The sequence below is a fragment of the Schistocerca gregaria genome, chromosome X (assembly GCF_023897955.1).
Source record: "Schistocerca gregaria isolate iqSchGreg1 chromosome X, iqSchGreg1.2, whole genome shotgun sequence".
Lineage (NCBI taxonomy): Eukaryota > Metazoa > Arthropoda > Insecta > Orthoptera > Acrididae > Schistocerca > Schistocerca gregaria.
This window is the reverse complement of record NC_064931.1, coordinates 821,632,503-821,657,744: the sequence shown is the minus strand read 5'-3', so window position 1 is coordinate 821,657,744 and position 25,242 is coordinate 821,632,503. Positions and strand designations below refer to the sequence as shown.

Sequence of the window (25,242 nt, the reverse complement as noted above, 5' to 3'; positions counted from 1 at the left end):
TGAGTTCTCAACAGTAATTCCATTGTACTGTTGCCAGTTACGGGAATGATACATGATCAGACAAATTATGAAACTGAGGAATAAGAGGAAGTGACAGTGCTGACCATCCACCACTCACTTCTAGGCCTCTTATTCTTGGGGTAACATGGATTATTAAGTTCTCACATAATTTCATCAGGAAATGATGCAATCTTCATAAAGTTTAGTCTTGACAAGTTTATGTGGAATTCTATCTGATGTTCTTTATAACAAATGCTCAGCACATTGGCTGTTATTCATCAACAATACCTGTAGTTGAGGGACAATATTGTGAACAGCACTTTACACCATATCAGTAGGTATGGTGGGAAATTTTCATCAGATGTTGTCTTTTAGTGTCCCTAATGAGGTCAGAGTATCATGGCAAACTTGTGACTTCAGGTAACCCTACAACCAAAAATGAGATGGACCAAGGTCCAGGGACCTGGGAGGCCAGGCATGACAGAAGTGGCTGCTCAGCATATGAACCTCATGAAACAATGTGCACAAGAGATGTTTCACACATGTAGCAATATGGGGTGGAGTACCATCCCGCATAAAAGTCGTATGTTCCAGCAGATGTTTGTCAGCCAGGCTAAAGATGATGTTATTCTGTAACATTTGGTGTACCTTGCACCCATCACACTGACTGTTTGAAAAGCAGCACCCCACTGTCCAGTGCCTTTTTTTGGCTGGATTTTACACTCGTTTTTTTGGTTTTAATAAACCCCCACATCATTTCAGGCATTTGTAACACACACACACACACACACACACACACACACACACACACACACACACACACACACATCAGAAAATTACAGAACTTTCAGTATTTAGAAGGAGAACTACACAAAAATATGTTAAAGGAACCTTATATGTTTTTAAAAAGATTTTGTTTGTAATGAGAAAACTATCTGTTTATTTTTCAGAATTTCATGTACCAATTTTATTCTACAATAAGTAATGATGAAGACTAAGCCACTAGATGAACCACTGCAGCTGAACTTGTATAATTTTGATGATAATTCTGCCAGAAACTGCCCCTACGTACTGACCAGCCCACGCTCACTGGAAGCGTGCCGCAAAGCTGGCTGTAAGGTAATTTTTGTGTGTGTAAACCCACATTTAGATAATGGATCTCTCTGTGAAAACTGTGAATTGTATATGAAAAAGAGAGATTATTTATGTAGAACATTAACTGAAAATCATTCCATAAATTTTTAAAATTTTGTCTACCAAAATCTGTGTTGAAAACAATATTATGGTTAACAATTGCTGATTAAACTGTGATGTATTGATAGAGTTCTACAATATCTTAGGAAGACTTCCACAAAAAGAGTACTGGTATGATACATGAAAGATATTAGAGGACAATCTTATTTGTATGGGGTACATAGTGCCTTCTAAATGATCACTTCAAATGACTGTAAACGGCAGTCGTCAATTATTGTCTGTTCAAGTGATGATCTGTGAGTGATTACTATGTCTCATCAGTCCCTAGGGTGCTATATATTGAAGTTATGAAGTTTGAATACAGTTGACTGTATTGATTTATTGTTTGATATATCATGAAAGTAGCAACACTATCACAATGGTGTGTTGGGGGAGGGAGCATGGGTGTACATTTGCATGTAGTATTTGGGCTGAAGAGAAACATATGAGTTTAAAATATGATAGTGGACTACAAAACGTGCCATCAGGATGGAACAACAGACCCTCAGCCACATAATGTTTGACCATCGATGTACGTGAGTCATTACCTGACAGTTTGCAAGCATATCATCCATATCTGTGTTCCTTTCAGCATTATACTCTTATTAAAGTATGCATCTAGCTACTGTTGACCTATAAATATAAGCACTTGCATTTCATTTATACAAATCAACCTTCGCAATAGGTGAACATTGTTTCCCTGACTGCAGAGACTGATGTCATTCTGATGAAAGTCTGATATGATTGTCCAAGTATGAACTCTGTTACTCTGAATTGTAGGTTTTCTCAACAAGGACTGCTACATAAGGGAAGTTGAAGAATCATACGTGACACACTTCCTTCAGCACCTTCCTGGAGCTGCATACAATAGGACAAGGCTTATCCGCATGCTGGATGAACCATTCAATACAGCTTCTCCTCAGAACCACATACTACAGCTTTTTCCCTGGCTTCCCCATTCACTTGACTCAATGCCAGTTGGTCACACCTAGGATTCATTAGTCTGTGTGTGGTGCTCATCCAGTACCCCATACAGTTGAAATCAGGATTTGGACAGAAGTCATCTGGAAAATCTTCCTTTGAGAAATTTTTCTGCGCATTAAGCATTTATTTGTATGATTATATATCATATACAGGTTAATATCTTTATAAATCCTTCATGGCCATGCAGTTTTCACAAGCATTAGCATGCATTTAACTCAGTCAACAAGCCCAAAAAAAGGTTGACTTGGCAAAAATGTTCATTTAGTTACAGACTTTTGGACAGAGTTATTGGGAGTCTCATGAACAACATACTAAAAATCCTGGCTGGTGGTGTATGTGTGTAGGGATGGGTGGTGTTTAACAGCCACTGTCTTATGTTTTTCATGGAGATCTAAAAAACAATGGCTTCTAGCAAAAATATTTCCCAGTACAAAATTAAACTGCACTAAATTTCCTACAAAAAAGGTACCATTCATTTTTTTCACTACAACTAATAGTTTCTATGTTGCAGGGGATGGAAAAAGTGCAGATTATTAAAAAATAGTGTTTTAATGGTATAAAATTTATGTTATTGTTTAATGAAGTTATTTAAGAAGCAATATTTAAAGGTCTGTACCACATCCAAGTGCAGGGTAACTGTATTAAGAGATAAATTGTGTTCTGTTGGTGTAACAAGGTGAATGGGGGTGTGGGGGTGAGGTTAAAAGCATGAAGGAAGAAAGGTTGCTGGATCTTGTTCACTACATTACAAAAAGAAACGAAGTTATACTGACCCTTGCTCAGCTTGCCCTATGAATGACTGGTGAAACAGTGTGCAGACATGTCTGGGATAGTTTGTTTTCCACAAAGTGCATTAACACAACATGGACCACAGATATGAATTGTTTATAATACTAGTACAAGACATGTGTAAAGATAGAATCTATGTAAATCTCTACTCGCTGTTCTACACTGCTAAAGGGGAAATTGATCCTTAGTCATCCTGTATAGCAGTGGCAGCATTCTTCCAGAAAAGGCAACTTCCTCCATCACAAGTACTGCTCACTTTTCAGTTTACAGACAGACTGTACCTTTCCAGCATTTCCTGTCAAACAGTTCTCAATGTAAGTAGATAAAATAACTTCCTTGAGCTCTTGTTTATTTAGTCAAGTTATTTTCAGTTTATTAAGTGAGTACTTATTTGTAGTTGTTGTGTGAGCTTTTATGTGAAATACATTCTTGTAAAACAGTGGCTGAGAAATGTTTAACCTGTAAGTGTGATGTTATCAGCCACCTATGTAGTTTTGATGGGAAAGGGACTGTATTGGTAAATGTGACATCTTGCTGCTGTCTGTTACTGACAGTATGTTAATAAAGCTCTGTAACTGTGTTGTGGCCACTTGGTGGTCAATTAATTAATGATCACAAAGTTACTACACTTGTCTCACAATTAATTGTGTTATTGATATACTGTATAAATCTCTTCAACTTGGCACTTGTAGAGTGTACTGAGTGGAGCCACTTTCCACATATCCACAGTATGTCTTGCAAGACGTCTGTCAATATTTGTGATAGAATGGGACTGATAATGTTCAAATTTAGAACAGTAATCTGCTGTGATGCATTGCTTGACTTATGTTGAAATATTTGAAGTTATGTAATACCTAGATGACCTCGTCTTATTACAGAGGGAGCCAACTGAAGTCTCTGGACCTCTTCAGATGTTAGGAGAGTGAGGCTGAGGTGATACATTCAGTACCCTTCATGATGGAAAAAGTATTCCAACCATTGATAGCGGAGACAATGAAATAAACATTGTCAAATACATTTCATCAGTATGTTACACATAGGACAGGCTCTTTGGCATGGCAGACAGTTGATAGCTCCAACTGTAGAACTTTTTTACATAATAGTTCATTTAATAACTGCAAATAAATACTCACTTAATAAACTGAAAATAACTTGACTGTTTTAACACAAACCCCATGAAGTCTACTCATAGGAGAGAACTGGACTGGAAATGCTGGGAATGTATAATCTGTAAACTGAAAAGGAGCAGTAATTGTGGTGGCCCCATCTGATTCTGCTGCGGTAGTTCTATAGTCATTGGAAAAAAACCTACAGTCAGTAGCACGTAAATACCCAGATCATGCAATGCTAGTTGGAGGCGTCTTTAACGTACTGTACTTTACGGACTATAAGACACACTTTTTTTCTTCAAAAAATTGCCTCCAAAATTCAGGTGTATCTTATACTCAAAATTAATATAAAAATGTCCAGTGTTTGATTTAAAATTCCTGCCAGTTTTAAAAATGGCTATATATTTAATGCCATAGGAAGCCTATCTCTATCTGGCAACACTGAATTCAACTGTCAGCAGCAGTACACTGTTGCAACAATCATGAGTTGCGGGCATTCACAAGCTTGTTAACCCTGCCTCCCTCCTGCCCCACCATCCCAAATCCAGAACACTGTCTAGCCTATGATGTGTCATTGCAGTCAGCAGTGCCAGTAAAGCTGAATTGAAAGTGATTTGTGCTATCAGTAACAGTTCACTACCTTTGTTTGTAGCTAGTTTTGTAATGGAAAAAAGTAAAAGGTATTCATATGTTATGGGCTGTAAATTGAAAGTCATAGCATATACGGAAGAACATGGAAACAGAGCATCTGAGCAGCATTTTGGCCCTCCACCAACAGAAAGAAAAGCATTCGTGATTGGTGGGCTAGTAAAGAACCGAAAAAAATGAGAAAGACTAAATGTGCAAATAGAGACTGATTGCAAAATGGTCAAAACTAGAAGATGACATATTGAAATGGATTCAAGGACACCATCAAAACGGCATTGGAATTAATACAAAAATGATTCCAATACATGCTTGTAAGCTATCACTCCATAGCAGACTTTAAGGGTGGGCCAAGCGAGATGGCACAGTGATTTGCACACTGGACTTGCATTCGGGAGGACAACAGTTCAAACCTGTGTCCAGCCATCCTGATTTAAGTTTTTTGTGATTTCTCTAAATTGCTTCAGGCAAATGCCAGAATGGTTCCTTTGAAAGGACATGGCTGGTTTCCTTCTCCATCCTTCCCTAATCCAAGCTTGTGCTCCATCCCTAATGACCTCATTGTCGATGGGATGTTAAACACTAATCTCCTCCTCCTCCTCCTCTTCCTCCTCCTCCTCCTCCTCCTTTTAAGAGTGAAGTTGGCTGGAGCTACTGGTTTATGAAACATCATAGACTTAGCATGTGAACCCAAACTGAAAAATGCCATGAGAGTAAATATTATCTTTTTATCATTTTATTATTCAACATTGAAACAAAATCAGTGTGGAACTAAGCCAAATAGCGAATATGGACAAACTCCTCTGACATTTGATATGGCGAGTAACAGAACTGTTGCCATTAGAGGTGCTAAAACTGTAACTATAAAAACAAGTGGACATGAAAAAATGTGCCACACTGTTGTCCTTTTATTTTGTGCTGATGGTACTAAACTTAATCCAGTGCACATTTTCAAGCACAAAATAATGCCAAAACCTTCTGAAACACCACCAGATGTTGTTGTTCATATACATGAAAAGGGTTGGGTGGACGATGCTGGTATAAAATTGTGAATTAACAGATTGTGGAAGAGAAGGAAAGGTGCTTTATTGAAGAAGGGTTCTCTTATTGTGCTTGCTCAGATTTCCGGAAAGTGTTTGACACGCTGCCCCATTGCAGGCTGTTAAAGAAGGCACGAACATATGCAATAGGTTCACAGATATGTGAGTGGCTCAAAGACTGCTTAAGCTATAGAACCCAGTCTGTTGTCATCAACGGCAAGTATTCATCAGAGATAAGGGTATGATCAGTAATGCCCCAGGAAAGTGTGATAAAACTGCTATTATTTTCTGTATACATAAATGATTTGGCAGATAGGGTGGACAGCAATCTGTATTTGTTTGCTGATGATGCTGTGGTGAATGGTAAGGTGTCGGAGTTGAGCAACTATAGGAGGATACAAGACGACTTAGAAAAAATTTCTAGTTCCTGTGATGAATGACAGTTGGCTCTAAATATAGAAAAATGTAAGTTAATGTGGATGAGTAGCAGAAAAAAACCTGTCAAGTTCAGATATAGCATTAATAGTGTTGTGCAGTCATGTCATTTAAATATCTGGCCACAATGTTGCAAAGCAGTGTGAAGTGGAACAAGCATGTGAGGATTATGATAGGGAAGGCAAATGGTCACGTGCAGTTTATTGGGAGAATTATAGGAAAGCACGGTTCATTTGTCAAGGAGACAACATGTAGGGTGCTAGTACGACTTATTCTTGAGTACTGCTCATGTGTTTGGGATCCACACTAGGTCAGATTGAAGAAAGATGTCAAAGCAATTCAGAGGCAGGCTACTAAATCTGTTACTGGTAGGTTTGAACAGCACACAAGTGCTACGGACATGCTTTAGGAACTCATATGGGAATCCTTGGAGGATAGGCATATTTCTTTCCGAAGCATGCTTTTGAGAAAATTTAGGGAACTGGCACTTGAAGTTGTCTACAGAATAATTCTACTGCAGCCAATGTACATTGTGCATAAGGACCATGTGGACAAGAGATAAAAAATTAGGGCTCATACAGAGGCATACAGACAGTCATTTTCTCCTTTCCCTACCTGCAAGTTTAACAGGAGAGGAAGTGACTAGTGGTGGTATGGGGATCCTGCTGCCACTCAACGTGCAGTGGATTATGGAGTATCTATGTAGTAGTACATGCAGATGGGTGAAGTAGCCTTTTCCAGAACAACACTGCAGTTGCTGTACAGGATGACTACAAATCAATTTTGCCTCTAACAGCATAGAGCAGTTGAAATTTATGTAGATCATGTTGATATGTATTTCTTGTATTAGTATTATTAGTAATTCGTATCCATATTCCATGTACTGTTAATGCGCTTGTCGAAAATGAATACCCCTAGGCATGTCTGCACACTGCATCACCAGTAAGGCAAACTATGGAAGGGTCTCCATACCTTAAACCTTGTAGTTACTTTTTGTGATGTAGTGGAGTTGAGAGAATGGGGAATCGACTGCTTTATAGTCTGCAGACCTATTAAAGAGACAAGTGCATGACCACAATTCACCTATCTTCATTCACACTTCTAACCTCCGCCCCCTTCTTTTCACCTTGTTACACCCCAAGACCACAATTTATCCCTTAGTATGTTTATCCTGCACTTAGGCATGGTAAAGAAATTTTATACTAGTTTTTAACCCACTTTATTTAACAATAAACATCACTTTCATACCATTAAAAACTATTTTCAATAATCTGTGATTTTTCCATCCCCTGCAGTGTGGAAGCTATTAGTTGCAGAAAAAAATGAATGTGCATTTTTTGGTAGGAAATTTAATGCAGTTTAATTTTGTAGTGGCAAACATTTTCGGTAGAAGCTGCCGTTTTTGGTATGTTGGTCATTTCATTCCCAATTACTACTGTGCAAAAATTTGCGACTACACGAATTTTTTACCCAATTTTCTTTTGTTGACTGGACAAATTTTTTGGTTTTGAAGTATGATGATTTCATACCATAAATCTGAATGACCAATATAACAATAATTGTCATTTTAAAATTTCAGCTTTAATCCTTATTCTCATGAATTAAAAAAAAAAGAAAATTTACCACAATGGCTCTTCATATAATATCAAATTAAGGTAGGCAAGTTGTTCAGGGGCCGTTTTTTCTTTGTTCATCTTAGGACCATTTTAGTAAATAGTTGTAGGTGAGTCTTAAATGGGGTTAAAGATTTGGATGAGTGTTTGTATTGGAAGGTTTGTATGTATTGCCACAGTCAGTAGCACATAAAAGAAAATACCGTTTACCTGAATGAAACATGATCATTTTCTGCAGTTGTCTGTGATTGTATCCTTAGCACTTAGAGTCAAGTTATTGGCATAAATCCATGATTTCAATTCTTTCTTCACCCTGAGTTGATAAGTTTTATTCAGTGTAGATGATGACTATATAATGTCTATAAAATTTTTAGTCATCTTTAATATAATGACTTTCTAGTTCAATTTAATGTCTTGCAAGTAAGATTCTTTTACTACAAGGCATAATAGTAATTTTGTTCGTAGCATTTCATAAGCTATATATGGATCCTGGGTGTCACTAAATGCCAAGCACCTCAGGGAGTTTGGATTTGGCATACCTGTGACTCCTGAGCTGAACACTGCTCATTAGCAGCATCAGGAGTAGTGACAAGAGACCCTAAATTAATTAAAAGGCTCTGTAATTAGACTTTTATAATTGAAATGTCAAGCAGGAAGTAGAATTCTGATTGAAATTTCAAAGAGCTGAATTAATATATGTTGTCCTTAAGTCAATAGAACTGTAGAATTGTAGAAGGAATGGGTGTTATAGAGGTGTGAAATGTAATGAAAATATGGAATGGCGAGCTGCCCACCTTTTTTTTGTGTTGCAGTATCAGTATGTCAGTGCAGGCTTCCTTTGTCTTAAAATGTGGTCATATATTCCAAATCCCATGTGCTACTGTAAATTACACTGTTTTGGCCACACCACTATGATGTCTAAAGAAGAGCCAAGAAGTGGATAGGTCATCCAAGAACCAGGGCTTACATGCTCTTTATAGCCGTACTGCATGAATTTCCAAAATCATGGTGATCCAGGGGGTTGTGGATTCCCTGTATTTCTTGAACAAAACAGATTAGGACCGAATATTTATTCACATTTAAACATACTTTTATGCAGACAGTGTCATCTTATAAAGTTTATATACATTTACAGTTATAAAATTACCGTATTCTAACATGGCTCCTTGCCTAATTTAATTATATTTACATTATGACAAGGCATTTACCTCAGTTACTACTTTAATAATGCACATTGTTATGCAAGCTGACATTTTTTTGCAAATTTAGCATAGTACACCAAAATGAACCAACATATCACATTAATCATTTCTTTAAATATTGCAGTTTATAATTTTGTATTCTCCAGAGTTAGAACTCCATGTCATCTACTGTACATTCTGTAGATTCCTTCACTGTATACCGTGATTTACTTTTTACCCATTTTGTTATGTTTTTGAATTTATTCAAAGACACTAGTGGTCATTTTTAGATAGTTTGTGAAAACATGTGAGACCAGGATATTTATGACTGTTAAGGATATTTACTAGTCAGGCATATAGCTTGTCAATTAAATTTCCATTTTTTACATTATGGTGATGTATTAACACTGTGAAGTCAAAGTTATTCAGATTTTCTTTTGTATATACTAGGCAGCTATAAACATTCAAGTTAGTGGCTGTCCTAATATTCATTCTCATGAAGTAGTGTGTGCCTTATTCTCATGGTGTTAATCCTGGGGCGGTGACTGTCTCTCTACTTATGTTGTAGACAAACCACACTTGAGAGTCCACTGCACAATTTATCAGTTTGTATATACGTGCTAAGACTTTGGTCAGTATGAAAGCCAAGAAGTTTCACTGATTTAATTTCCTGCTCGGGGGTACTTAAGTGAAATAAAGTGTTACCTGTTTTGCCTTTATTTGTGTGTAATGCTTTAGTCTGAAAACAGGAAGTACACCTATCTGTTGGTACTGCTACATTCCCTTTTAGCTCATGTAGGATGGTATTCTGAGCAATTAGGATGTTGTTGTCTGCATACAGTACTGACTCACAGGACAATATGGAAGGCAAATTATATATATAGAAAGGGTCCAAGAATAGAGGCCTAGCAGCACCTCTTTTTTAACAATCAAAGAATCTAATGTATAATTATTTACTCACTCTAACTGTTTCTCTGACTGATTTTGACAAGTCCTGTATAATGAATGTGATAAAATGGGCATCAGATAAAATAAATAAATAGGTATGTCTGTAATGGAGGAGGGCATTCTTCCCTGTTCTGTTGCACTTATAGCTTTCTTATAAGTACACTGTGTCAAAGGCTTTCCTTAGATCCTGTAGCACTGCACAGGTTGTTGACTTATTTTCAAAGCAGTCATATACTTCTGTTGTAGTGCTGTCAACTACTTTCACAGTAGAGAGGGTATACCTATAATCATACTATTCAGAAGAGATTAGATTATTATATTCAAAATATTGGTTCCTCTGTTGCTTTAGAAATTATTGTGACAAGAGAAGTTGGTCAGTAACTGTCTTATAGAAAAGCTTGATTATGGATAGTTTAGGTGTTCTAGATAGAGAGCACCATTCACACATTTTGTTTATTTTTTGTTAAAGTTATTATTTTATATTTCTGATGTGTTTATTAACAAAATTAGAAAAGCCATAGTGATGTTCTGTTTGGGAATTACTGAGCTTGACTATTGTTTCACTGACTTTTCTACAAGTTACATGATTCCATCTAAAACTGTTAGTTACTTTATTATGTAATGGCAGCATTAGTGCATCTGTCTTGCTCGCATCATCCTCAAAGTTAGTTTCTGAGATAGGATGGGCAAAGTATGTATTTAACATATCGGGAGGAACTGTAATGCAGCAGTCTTTCTTTTGACAATTTATCCAAGAGATGAAGGTGACAAAATGTATTGCATAGAAAGCTTACAAAGTGTTACAACCAGTCATGTTTGTGTCAGATTGACAGTAAAAATACAATTAACAAAACTGCTCTTTCCACTCAGATTCCAGAGTCCAGTATGTATACTTGTGCCTGAAAATGCACTTGCTGAAAGGCCCACAATAAAAGATATGGAGAATGTTGACACAGTAATGAAAAAAAAGTACCAAAGAAGAAAACAAGTTTTGAGCAAAGAGCGTCGCTAACCTTACTCGCAAAAGGAAAATGTTTAACATAAAGTCAAAGGGAAAAGACAAAGGCTCCAAATCCATCAGAAAATTGGACAGTGATCGTGTCTGAATAGTCTGGGAAGAAAGGCCTGTGAAATTTTCAGTACACCAAAGTTCTCAGTCCTTATCACACCAATCCCTTCTGCCATTGGAGTGACATTTTAAGATACAAGAGGAAATAAAACATGCTACTCATCCAATATTTAAAGCTAAACTAAAGGTGTTTCTAATAAAGCATTGTTTCTATTCTGCCATAGAATTTCTGAATATGTAACAAAATGAATTGTAATACACTCCAGGAAATTGAAATAAGAACACCGTGAATTCATTGTCCCAGGAAGGGGAACTTTATTGACACATTCCTGGGGTCAGATACATCACATGATCACACTGACAGAACCACACACACATAGACACAGGCAACAGAGCATGCACAATGTCGGCACTAGTACAGTGTATATCCACCTTTCGCAGCAATGCAGGCTGCTATTCTCCCATGGAGACGATCGTAGAGATGCTGGATCTAGTCCTGTGGAACGGCTTGCCATGCCATTTCCACCTGGCGCCTCAGTTGGACCAGCGTTCGTGCTGGACTTGCAGACCGCATGAGACGATGCTTCATCCAGTCCCAAACATGCTCAATGGGGGACAGATCCGGAGATCTCGCTGGCCAGGGTAGTTGACTTACACCTTCTAGAGCACGTTGGGTGGCACGGGATACATGCGGACGGGCATTGTCCTGTTGGAACAGCAAGTTCCCTTGCCGGTCTAGGAATGGTAGAACGATGGGTTCGATGACGGTTTGGATGTACCGTGCACTATTCAGTGTCCCCTCGACGATCACCAGAGGTGTACGGCCAGTGTAGGAGATCGCTCCCCACACCATGATGCCGGGTGTTGGCCCTGTGTGCCTCGGTCGTATGCAGTCCTGATTGTGGCGCTCACCTGCACGGCGCCAAACATGCATACGACCATCATTGGCACCAAGGCAGAAGCAACTCTCATCGCTGAAGACGACACGTCTCCATTCTTCCCTCCATTCACGCCTGTTGCGATACCACTGGAGGCGGGCTGCACGATGTTGGGGCGTGAGCGGAAGACGGCCTAACAGTGTGCGGGACCGTAGCCCAGCTTCATGGAGACGGTTGCGAATGGTCCTCGCCGATACCCCAGGAGCAACAGTGTCCCTAATTTGCTGGGAAGTGGCGGTGCGGTCCCCTATGGTACTGCGTAGGATCCTACAGTCTTGGCGTGCATCCGTGGGTCGCTGCGGTCCGGTCCCAGGTCGACGGGCACGTGCACCTTCCGCCGACCACTGGCGACAACATCGATGTACTGTGGAGACCTCACGCCCCACGTGTTGAGGAATTCGGTGGTACGTCCACCCGGCCTCCCGCATGCCCACTATACGCCCTCGCTCAAAGTCCGTCAACTGCACATACGGTTCACGTCCATGCTGTCGCGGCATGCTACCAGTGTTAAAGACTGCGATGGAGCTCCGTATGCCACGGCAAACTGGCTCACACTGACGGCGGCGGTGCACAAATGCTGCGAAGCTAGCGCCATTCGACTGCCAACACCGCGGTTCCTGGTGTGTCCGCTGTGCCGTGCGTGTGATCATTGCTTGTACAGCCCTCTCGCAGTGTCCGGAGCAAGTATGGTGGGTCTGACACACCGGTGTCAATGTGTTCTTTTTTCCATTTCCAGGAGTGTAGGTACCTATTTTAATTTGCCTACTATTTTGCTAATACTATGTATTATTCTAATTTATCTTTGACCTGTCCAATATAAATTGTACAATTTGTGCCGTATGATAAAACTGGACCAATAAAAAATCAAATCAAAGAATTATTAGTGAGCAACAAATTCTTTAGGGATATGTGCAAAGAGCTACCTTTTAGAAATTAATGCGGCAAGTACCAATGTTTTACATTATGGTTAGTGCAGAAGACTACCTTGGGTCATGATGATACCCATAATAATTTTATATCTCATTATTTTTAAAAACAAAACACCCTGATTCCAGTTTTTAAATCGTTATTTTATAGCATATTAAATAAGTCTTTCCGTTTTTTGGCAGTGTATGCTGATGGGTCAAAGCCAGGCACCAGCCTTGGCTGATCTGTAGTTTTACCTGGCTTTGCCATTAGGATTCATTTACCAGTAACATTCGCACTACACAGTATGAAGCTGTATACATTCATGAGGTCACTGGAGCAGATGGAGCATGAGTGAAAGGAATTTATGGCCTGCTCAAATTCACTATATACCTTTGAAGAAGCTCAGTGGAAGTACCTATTAGAAAAAAAAGATTCAGCTGAAATGAGACTCCTGTCTACTGCCACAAGCACAAGGGAAGGTCATAGCATTGAGCTGGGTGTCAGGTCCTGCTGGGAATCAGAGAAATAAGCATTCAGACATAGCAGCCACAACAACTTGTCACAGAAAAGTTTTATATTTTTAGTTGGGTCTCTAGTTTGTAGTGCATGCAGATGATTAATGGTTCCACAGATTGTTTGACAATGTACATATATTGCAGCCTCACCACAGAAAAGTAAAGTTCCACATAAGACAGTAATAACAGATATGATAAATTCAAAATCAAGGGCAAAGCAGTGTCAGTCCAATAATCACTGTAACACAACTACACCATAGCAGTGGGTTACAGGAAGAGTGCTAGTGGCAGATGGGCAGCATAGCAGAGCAATGCAGCATGGTGCAGAGTTGGCTGAAGCTACAACAAATGGGATGCCTTTGGTGACCGACACAGGTGGCTTGAAGCAGAACTGTGATTGCAACTGACTGCTGGAGGTTGCACCATGGCTTAAGTATAGTGTGGCAGAGGAATATCTGCAGCTCCTGTTGACCTCGTGACCCGCGGGTACAGTCACCCACAGCAGCACCGCCGTTGTTGCTGAACACGCAGCCTATGAGCACTGGTGGTGATCCCTGGTGGTGTCTGTGAACACAATGTTTACAATCAGCAACAAATCCAAAAATGTAATGTACTGACGAGGCACATAAACTGTCTCCAAAGGAGCACCTGTGAGCCAGGGGCCAGTCATCTACCAGGCACAGACATTGTGCTGGAAACAGAAGTGACCAACTATGCAGGGGTGCATCTGCATAGCACAGGGATAAAAATATCTGAGGACCTGCAGTGATCCATGATCATTCAACATCTACCCACAACACACAGATATTGGGTGATTTTTTTAGGCATATGAGAATCTTCCTGTTTGTGGTTGATTAACTGATTGATTGATTCATTCATTCATTATAGGTCCCAACAAGAAGGAGAACCTACAAGTGATGTGGAATGAGTCAAAATATACATTAACATTAGACAAAGATGGCCTAGAAACTTAATCTGTATACTGCATAAACAATAAACTATCACTATATTGCTTATATATGATGCCATCTAAATTTAATATGCAAATTAGTGAGGAAGCTGCTACTTTGAAAACAGCTGCTGAATCCTCAGTTTTACTATATAGCTGCTGAGTATTTGCTGCTAGTACCTCAATATTTACTTGATTACAATGGTATTTTTCAAAGAGAATATTTTATACATCTATAAATGCTGAGTATTATTTATAGTGCGCAACAGACTTTGAAGTCAGGCCGCCACAGCCTGGATATATCGTTTTGAAAAGATAAGACCACTTTAGCGTAAAGTTCTTCACTTATGGGCATGACCAGTTTTGCATAATTTTAGTTGCATCATCAGGTGCTATAAAATTAAGTCTTGTTTAGGTTGGAAATAGATAATGAAATGACCCAGTGTTCATAGTCAGCAAATTGTCACGAAGTAGAGGGATGTTATGTTATTTTATTTTTGATGCCCACTACTTAGCAAACATTTGCTGACTATGAATGCTGTGTCATCTCATTCTCTTTTTTTCATTGTGAACGTGACTTGATTTTATTGCATCTGATGATGTAGTTAAAATGCTGTGAAATCTGTCAAGCCTATAAACAAAGGACTTGCAGCTGAATTGGTCTTTTCAGAAAACTGTAACATATTACTTGCAACTTTGTATCAAACATTGTTACTTCCCATGTGGCTAACAGAACATTTCAGACCTCAAATCTAGGTATATGGATAATTTGTTGAAAGAGTAGGCATTTAGGTATGTTTTTAATTTTCTGTAGAATTGGTATGGGTTCCCAGTTTCATACTTAATGTTAACGGGAGCTTACTGAGTACGTTACCAGCAAAATACATAACTCCATTCTAAACCCTGGACAAGAAGGCAAAATCTACATGAAAATTATTTTTGTATCTTATACTGTGACTGCTCATTGAAACTGATTTTCATTATCAGCAATAAAAACCATTAAGCAGTAAATATATTGGGAAGAGAGTGTAAGAATTCCTAGAGCCTTAAGATGATTTCTCCAATATGTACAGTTATGTATGTTACACGATATTCTTACTGCTTGTTTCTGCTTGACTAACACTGTAAGCATACTGCCCCAGAAGATAATTCCATGAAACAACAGGGAGTGGGGGAAAAAACCACGCTCTTGTCTTTAGGTCAACACAGTTAGAAATGTTTCTAAGGGCATAACATGCTGAATTTAGCTTCTTGATTAGTTTACCCATGTATTGACTCTATTTTAACTTGTTATCAGCTGAATCCCAAGGAATGTTTCTCACTGTGCTTCATTCAGTGTATGATCATTCATGTCTGTTTCTGGTGTTAAAAGGTAATTATTGCTTGTTTGAAACTGCATAATATGAGCCATTGTGAGATTACTACTTAAACTGTTAGATGTGAGCCACTTGAAGACCTTTTCACCTGTCATCTGAACTGTGTCTGCTACAGTAGAATTTGGACCCTGGATTATTATGCTTGTCTGGTGTGATTGAGTTTGGTCATGTGATTAAGAACTGACAAAATAGTATTATGGATGGTCAAAAAGTTTCCATTTGATGGCATTGCTGCAATGTATATGCAACATAGCACAACTTCTATGTGGATATATAAGGACTGACATGTAGGCAAGGGATTAGCGTGGCATTTGTGGCTTTCCAACATGTGTGTGGTAAATGTGGAAATGTGAACTATGGCAACATTATTACCAAATGCATCCAAACAGGACCAACATACTGTTATTCTTTTCTTAGCTGTTGCATGATGAACACCAGTAGATATCCATCAGAGAATGAAGAACTTTTATGGTGCTGCATGTCTGAAGGCAAAATGCCTGGGAAAGCTGTAACAAGATGTGCATGATAATACACATCCCCATACTGTAAATATCGTAACCCAGAACTTACGCCAACTCAAGTGGGAAACACTCAAGCACCTGTCTGTAGTCCTGATGTCACCCAATGTGATTATCGTGCCTTGGTCTCTTGAAAAAGACCTTGAAGTGTTGATGATTCCTGTTGGATGAGGATGTGCAGCAGGCAGTTACATACAACAGGACAAAGTGTTTTACCAGTCAGGTATCTTCAATGTGGAGCATCAGTGGGATGATTGCCTCAGTGGTCATGACAGTTTTGTCTGATAGACATAGTGATTCTGGACTGTAAAGCCTTTAAATGGAACCTTTTTATCACCCTTTACACAGTGTTTTTCAGGACTTTAAGATCTCCAGCAGAATTTTGGAGATGTACTCAATCTGTCAGCAGGTCCCTGTATGATTTATTTGTCAGGAATAAAGGCAGACATACCATTCATTCTGTTTCATCCTACTTACACATTTCATCCCTTGTGAGAACACCAGCATCATTCTGAAATGTATCTCACTGGAAAGAGGGATCCATCATCACATGTGCTTTTTAATACATTAATATAAATATGTGCTATATATTATCAGTTGAGGTGCCTTGTATCCACACTGTGCGAATCCAGTGACTTTCCTCCTGCACCACTTTTAATGTCTCAGACAGCAGAGGTAGTTGTATGGGATGGAGGTTTCTGTGACAAAGCAAAGATGGAGTTTTCTGGGTGGCAACAGACACTAGACAGGTGATTCATTACACTGTTCCCCACTGATAATCTTTTATCATCCAAATTAGCTAATGACAGGTCTTGTCATTAACACATTTTTGACCTAAGCAGTTGAACTTGGTGTCAGTAGATTTGGCCAATTACAGACATTCACAATCAATCATTGAAATAGTGATCCATGAAAAGTACAGTTCCTGCAAAATGTACAACCTGAAAATCTACCTCTAATTAAATTGCTCATTAGTGTATTTTAATTTACAGTTAGCTGGACTCTGCATTTTACATCAGTAGAATACTATGTTTTATTGCTTCTTCAGTCTGAAAACTAGTTTAATGCAGCTCACCATGCTAGTCTATCCTGTGCAAGCCTCTTCATCTCTGTGTTACCACTACAAACTACATCCATTTCAGCCTGATTACTATATTCAAGCCTTGGTCTCCCTCTCTAATTTTTACCGCCCACACTTCCCTGTGTTACTCAACTAATGGTTCTTTGATGCATAAGGATGTGTCCTGTCGACCAGTCCTTCTTGTTAGTCAAGTTGTGCCATAACTTTCTTTTTTCCTGAATTTGATTCATTACGTCCTTGTTAGTTACTTGATCTATCCATCATCCAATCGTAAGCATTCTTCTCTAGGCCTGCAATTCAAAAGCATCTGTTCTGCTCTTGTTTGAACTGTTTATTGCCCATGTTTCACTTCGACATAAGGCTACATTCCAGATAAATACCTTCAGAGCAGATTTCCTAACACTTAAATTTATATTCAATGCTAGTAAATTTCTCATTTTCAGAAATACTTTTCTTGTTATTGACACTCTGCATTTTATGTATCTCCAGTGGTGGCTGATGATTAAACACTGTGGGTGTTAACAAATGTTTAGATTCAGAGTGTGAAATTAATAGCATCTGCTGTATAACAGTTATGTTTATCAACAAGTTTATACAACTGCAGCCACTGCCAATAACAACAACAACAGTAATAATAATAATTTTTTATTATTATAAAAATAGTAAGATGCATAACTTATCTGACAAAAGCAATAATTGTTTTTGTGGAATTTTGTTGTTTTGTACATAAATAAATACAGTTTATGGCAATAATGAAATAATGTGTAAGCTTTCACAGCTCTCAGTTTCGCATTTTTTGTGTAAGTGCGAGTTTTCATGGTTTTCCTTTTTTCAGACAAATGTACAAGATCCCTAACAGATGTATTAGTTCACGAATTTACTTCTGGGTTGAAAATCACACATTCTTTCTCTGCACCCACACAACTTATGCTACTGTACACTTCCTTGTTAAATGTTTGCTTGTAGTCATGTTTATTTGATTTTGTCACACTCTCAATCTGTTCTTGGAGGTCCTAGTTCCTTTGCAGCTAACTTTTCATGGTAATTTACTTTCCTGTTCCCAGAATGAGATTTTCATTCTGTAGCGTAGTGTGCGCTGATATGACGTCCTGGCAGATTAAAGCTGTGTGCCAGGCCGAGACTTGAACTCGAGACCTTTGCTTTTTGCGGGCAGGTGCTCTACAGACTGAGCTACCCAAGCACAAGTCATGACCCATTCTGCCAGCTTTACTTTCCTGTTCGCATTTAAAATAGATTCAACATAGTTTATGTTTACACTGCACATGAAAGCTGATTCTCACACAGTAAACAACCAACTCCAAACACAAACTGCCGTTAGTGGAAATTATTAAACTCAAGTAGTAATGTCTACTAACATGGTCACTTGACTAGGATACAAATGAGGCACTGAGAGGGCCAAAAGCACACTGCCATTGAGTGAATACCAGAGAAGCCAGTGATACACCTTTTCATGAATTTTCAAATATAGAATATGGGCCTACAGCACAGATAAACCTGACTCACCATAAGATAAATAGATTTCAGAAGCATGAACAAATGCTACAATCTCACAATAGACAGTGAGATGCTTGGGGCTCTTATGATTCTCAGCACCTCAAATGGATTACTGTATGATAAAATTCATAACTCAATATACTATAACTAATTCAGAAATCCACAAAATAGGTTTATTGTCAGTATGACTTACATATACTGATGACTGATCTAATTTTAGTATATAGTGAGTGAATTAGCATATCTGAGGAGTATGCTATCATCTAGCAGGATTTATGCAAAGTGAAAGGGGATAAAAGTCTGCCGCAATGTGGTACCATCTAGTGGCACTGATGTAAACTTCTAGTTGAGTGGCAAGAGCCACCTGTGCACATTGTGAACGTGCACATTGTTCATCAATTCCATGTGTATTTGGCCCATAAGACAGTTACATCACATGAGTTGCGCAAAAGCTCCTTAAAACGTTCACAACTGGAGGTGTGCTCACAATCCTGTTGGTAAGTTTCGTGGAGTCTAGAGGAGTAGTAGTGTGGTAGATTACATGCCATATCTGTCAGATTGCAGCTTCTGTGTTATGTTTAACAGCATTCAAAGGAAAATAACCAATAAATCTGTCAGGTGTAATTTCCTCATAAGGCAGTATTCTGTGACCATTGTTTTAGTTTTGTTGATATTTATGTAATACCTTCTTTTCAAGACACTAAGAATTTCTTTCAACTCCACGTCCATATTCTTACTTGGTTTCCTATACTGCTTGCTCAGTGTAGATATTTAAAGTCATCAGAGATTGGCTACAACCCTGTCTCACTGCCTTCTCAACTGCTGTTGCAAATGTAATCTGCTTTGCGTACAAGCTGCAGATAACTTACTGCTGCCTGTATTATATCCTCACTTCCTCAGAACTTCTGGGTGTATTCCAGTCAGCAGTGTGAAAAGCTTTCTCCAAATCTGCAAATACTATTTTTTGTATTCATGGCCAAAGGGTGCTGTTGGCTACCAGTGAATCTGCAACTGCCACAGCATCTGTTTATTATCACTGTAAGAAAGGTAACTCAAATACCATGTGTATGGATGAATGTCCACGCTATTAAGTACAAATAGAAATGTCATTCCTAAACATTGCATGAGATGTGCCTAGATGACAAGTTCATAAGTTGTTGCAGGCAACAGTGGAGAATGGTGCCTAAGATGATGCTTCCAGGATGTTGGGCATCGGTGGATGTCAGAGGTGTAACTCCATGATGGTAGCTTCTGGTGGGACTGCAATACCTCCTGGACATCGGTGGATGTCACAGGCAATGGCTCGACAGCAATAGCTGCTGTCCAAATGATGATGCTTCTGGGTCGTTGGGTTTCAGCAGATGTCAAAAGCAATGGTTCGATGACGGTGTCCACTGTTTGGATGACATATAGTGAGGTCTGGCACCTGGGAGCAGCAAACTACGGTCCTACATAATGTCAGTGGCTGGTGCCCAAGGTGAGGGTAATGTGGGTGGGCTGCTGGTGCAGCCAGTATGAAGCCCGGAGTGTGTACTGGCTGCAGCATGTTCTGGCAGCATCCTAAATGCTCTCCAGTGGAAGGATACCAGTCTGGCATTGACATGGTAAAAGAAAGTTTTGCTCTGACTACAGTACTCTCTAACCAGATAGGCATTCTACCTTTAGATGAGGTGGGCACTGCCAGATGCTGTGGAGACTGTGTGAAGCTACAACATAAACAACCTGAGCTGTATGAGGCTAGATTTGTAAACAGCTTGGTGAGTTATGTTCATGTGAGCTATTTAGTCGCATCCTGTAAGAGAAACAAAAGCCTTCAACACATGCCTGGTCTGCAGAGCAGATATTGTATTCTCCCCCCCCCCCCCCCCCTCCCTCCATTAAAAGAGGTTATGATGTCATCTCAAAGGTGAAGTGCCTGCTGCCAGGAGGACATGCCTCAGGAATGGAGACCCAGCTACAGCGATGCTTGATCAGTGGCAGCCATTTGGTTTGGAAGGCGTTGATGCTTACAGGCCGGTGATGCATCTGATGCAGTCAACAAAAGGCCACCCTGACCGGGGTCCTGAAAAACCTTAGACAGACAGGGTCAACATAGTGAAAGACCATCCGATCACTGGGAGTGGGGCAGCAAAACAGGTGGTGGTGGTGGTGGTGGTGGTGGTGGTGGTGGCAGTAAGGCCAGCCACGATAGGGCTGACGGTGACCAGGCCAATGCTGGAAGATCTGCCACCAGTGGTAACAGGGCTGGTCAGAACAGGGCCAGCACCAATGGGTTTGATGAAAAGAGGGCCAGTGGTGCAGGAGGCAGGTGGAGAGGTGTCAACACCTGTGGCCAGTGTCAGGGGCAGTAGAGGAGAAGGGATCTCCACAATTGCCCATTCTGACCCTAGTACATTGACGTGTCAGAGTCTGTGTGATGGGTCCTGGGGTGACAGAGAATGCCAAGGGTCCTGGAAATGAAACTGACAAAGTGCAGCATAGTAGACTGTAAGCTTGTCCCACAGATGCACTTAGGAAACCTCAGGGATTGACCCCAGGATTAAGAGATTGAATGACACTGTATGCTGAATCTCCGGACCATAAGAGGAGAAATGATGGATGACAAGAGCCTTTATGGAATATGGAGGCCTTGAAGTATTGTTCCAACCATATATTGGAAAAAGCCTCTGGTTTCTGAGATGCAAAGTTAAGGTGGCTTCTGACTCAAGTCAGTCACATGTTTTGCTAGCTTAGAAGCCTGATCTGCTGATATTCTACCACACTTTGACATTTTTTTGCTTGTTGTGGGATATCTCTTTCTCTGTTTGCTTTCTTGGCATATTAAGTGTGCTCTTGATGTTCCTGGCCTTTATACAGTTTTGATTGGTTTAGCTCTTCAGACATTAGAACTCTCACTGTTGACAACTTGGTTTGGCTTGGACACAATTCAATATTTCCTTCCAGTTTGTGAATTCATATTTTTAAACTCATGGCAACAAGTCTCTCTCACATGTGCGTCATGGATGACTAGTTTCTGGAATTATGGCAACAGCTGCTGCAACTACAGCAGCAGCAGCAGCAGCAGCAGCAGCAGCAGTAGTGACTACAGCACTGAGCGTCAGCTAGTGTAGGCATCATGAGAGCAGCTGCACCAATAGGCACCACCAACCCCTACCCCCCTTCTGGCTTTCAGACCTGTTGACATAGGTATGGAGAGGTGGGACAACTACGTGAAACATTTCTTGGTCTGCTGCAAGGTAAGAAAAGTTGCTGATCAAGTAAATATGAGAGCACTCCCTCTTTCTTCTAGTTCCTTTCTTTATAACCTGGTGCAAAGCTTTGTCTGCACATGGACTCTACTTCATTGAAATTTGACGAGCTGTGTGCAGCACTGAATGCACATTTTGACCATAAATCACATGTTGTGGCAGTGCAGCTGAAGTTTAATCAGTGACAAATGTGGGTTAATGAGTCACACACAGAATGGATAGTGAATTTATGAGATTTGTCTTGGGATTGTGAGTTTAACTGTAGTGAGCATGCCATATCTTATACATACTTGATTATCTGTAATGTAATTATTTGAGTAGCTCCAGGTAAGTCATTTCAAGCAAAGGTGTTAGCCTCATCTGACACATCTCAAGCTAATGTGGCACAGTTATTATGGTTGTAGTAGCTGTCTCCAGTGGCCCAGGAAGGCTTTGTTTATGAGTGTCACATAGCCGAAGAGGGTTGTGGTTTTTCCCATAATATGTCATCAGATAACACAAAAGGATATTGCTCCCTAGGGTCTGATGTGCCTGGGTTACTCTTAGTTGTTAAAAAGCAGTCTTGACACTGCTCTGTTAAACATATTAATAAGATAGATACCAGGAATCAGTTTCCATTGCCATTGGACTGGCTTTCACACAAATGGCACTATGGTCCTCACATTTTCGGATGTGGTATGGCTGACAGTAATGGCTGTCCTCCCTTGGCATCGTTTAGTTCCTTAGATTGCAGGACTTTTGCTAGTTGTCATACCCCTGTGGCCTTGTTGATCTATTGCGATATGTATCATGGTACTGGGTAGCCCTCTGTACAAGCAGTTACCAAAACAATGGTTTCCCTTAGTCCTCAACAAATTACATCGTGGGGTCACCTGGTTTCATAAGCAAAATATAAGAGTGTAGAGCCCCAAGTAACAGTATTAGTGGTCGATTGCACCTTGTCATTGAATATTTTTTGGTTGGACGCTTTTACCACATTTGATTTCCAAGTTGTTGATCACATTAATGAAGTGTCTCCAGTCATTTCTTTTCGTGACCTTGAGTCACTTTTTCAGTCCCATAAATGGTTTAGGAGCCAATATTGGGTAATGCAAGGGATTTTCTGTCTCACATTCAACTTAAGCTGTCTGTGACAAGTTTCATAGGGCTCGTCCTTTGCCATTTGCTACAAGAGCTATAGTTACATCTGTATTAAACAGACTTCAGGAATACTGGTTATTTCACCTTAGCATCAAGTCAGTGGGCAATGCTATTAGTGTTGGATAAAAAACCTAATGGGGCAACTCGGTTCTATGGCAATTTTAAATCCACAGTGAGATGGAAGTTTACCCAATCCCTCACACAAATAAGTTATTGGTGCAGTTTGCTGGTGGACACTATTTATTGAAGATTTATTTGCAAGATGGTCATCACGCAGAGAGTTCATCATTTTCTGAAGTATTCAAGTTACCTGGATCATTTAATTGTCACAGTTGCCACCAGGAAAGAATATTTGCATGACTTACAGGCAGTCTCTCAGATGCTGGAGGACAGTGATCTACATTGTAAGCTGGAAAAAGTGTAGTTTTTTGCATCCAGTGTCAAGTATTTAGGGCATGTCTTAAGTATGGAGGGTATTAAACCATTCGATGACCACACCACAGCAATTGATAAGTTGCCTGTCCCTTAGGAATTGGAGATGCAGTCATTCCTTGGCACAGTAAACTACACTAATGGAAAAAAGCTGTAACACCAAAAAATAATTAATGTAGAGTAATGGAATTTTGGGAATACATTTGTCTAGGCAATATATTTAAGTGATTAACATTGCAAGATCACAGGTTTATGTATGGTAAGTGGGAGATAAACCATTGAAATGTGAAATGCTGGTACATTAATAAACTGTTTACCTGCCAGAATTTTGAATACAAGAATGCTAACGTGCATGCACTGTGTTGTACAGGTGCCCGATGTCAGTTTGTGGGATGGAGTTCCATGACTGTTGCACTTAGTCAATCTATACAGGGTTGATTAACACTGTTTGTGAATGATGCTGGAATTGTTATTCGATCATGTCCCACATGTGCTCGAATGGAGACACATCTGGTGATTAAGCAGGCCAAGGGAACATGTTGACACTCTGTGGAGCATGTTGAGTTACAACAGAGGTATGTGGGTGAGCATTATCTTGCTGGAAAACACTTCCTGGAATACTGTTCATTAATGGCAGCTCAACAGGTTGAATCACCAGATTGACGTACAGATTTGCAGTCAGGGTGCATGGGATAATCACACAAGTGCTCCAGCTGCCATACGAAGCCATACCCGAGACCTCTGCTCCAGGTGTAGGTCCTGTGTGTCTAGCACACAGACATGTTGGTGCAGGCCTTGAACTGGCCTCCTTCTAACCAACACATGACCATCACTGGCATTGAGGGAGAACCAGCTTTCATCAGAAAACACAACAGAACTCCACCCTGTCCTCCAGCGAACTCACATGTGACACAAGTGAAGTTGTACATGGTGGTGGTTTGGGGTCATTGGAATGCATGCTACAGGGCTTTGGAACTGTCCTTGAAGCAACTGATTTGTAACAATTTTTTGTGTCATTGTGGTGTCAACTGCGGCTCAGGTTGCTGCTACAGCTGCAATATGATACCCCAGAGCCATACACTAAATATGATGGGTTTCCCTCTTGGTAGTGCCCCATGGCCATCAAGAGACCAGTCTTCTTGAGACAGTACATTCTCATTACCACCGCTGCCAGCAATCGTGTACAGTGGCTACATTCCTGCAAGTCTTTCTGCAGTATCACAGAAGGAACATCCAGCTTCTTGTAGCCCTATTATTTAACCTCCTTCAAACTCAGTGGGGTGTAGAAAATGGCGTCTTTGTCACCATAAAGGCAGTCTTGATTAACACAACTCACCACATCAAACCTCTGAGGTAAATAATGATCACAACCATTACACCATGTATTTAAAGCAATCCTTATTTGCGTCTTCATAGTGGTGGTACTAGCACCACTCTTACGCGACTGGCACAAAATTAGAATAGACATCACCTTTATGATGTAGAAACATGCCTACAAACTTTTGTTTATGTTGCACAACTCCTTCTTGGTGTTATGACTTTTTTCTGTCTGGTCACATGCTCTTCAGCTAGTTT

The 25,242-nt window shown here is 39.9% G+C and overlaps 1 protein-coding gene across 9 annotated transcripts in view; it reads left to right on the top strand.

Annotated features, from left to right (window-relative positions):
* Positions 1–25,242, top strand: part of LOC126299316 (coiled-coil domain-containing protein 177) — a 265,518-nt gene that overhangs the window by 133,122 nt on the left and 107,154 nt on the right. For 4 of the 9 annotated variants that reach the window (XM_049991135.1, XM_049991137.1, XM_049991134.1 and 1 more), the window contains one exon: positions 951–1,119. The exons of 1 other annotated variant lie outside the window; for it this stretch is intronic. In XM_049991135.1, the coding sequence (XP_049847092.1) occupies positions 985–1,119 (135 nt within the window). In that variant the 5' untranslated portion in view covers positions 951–984. Of the gene's footprint in view, positions 1–950; positions 1,120–25,242 lie in introns of those variants that run through there. 4 more of the 9 variants (XM_049991140.1, XM_049991142.1, XM_049991141.1 and 1 more) reach the window with 4 other exon arrangements.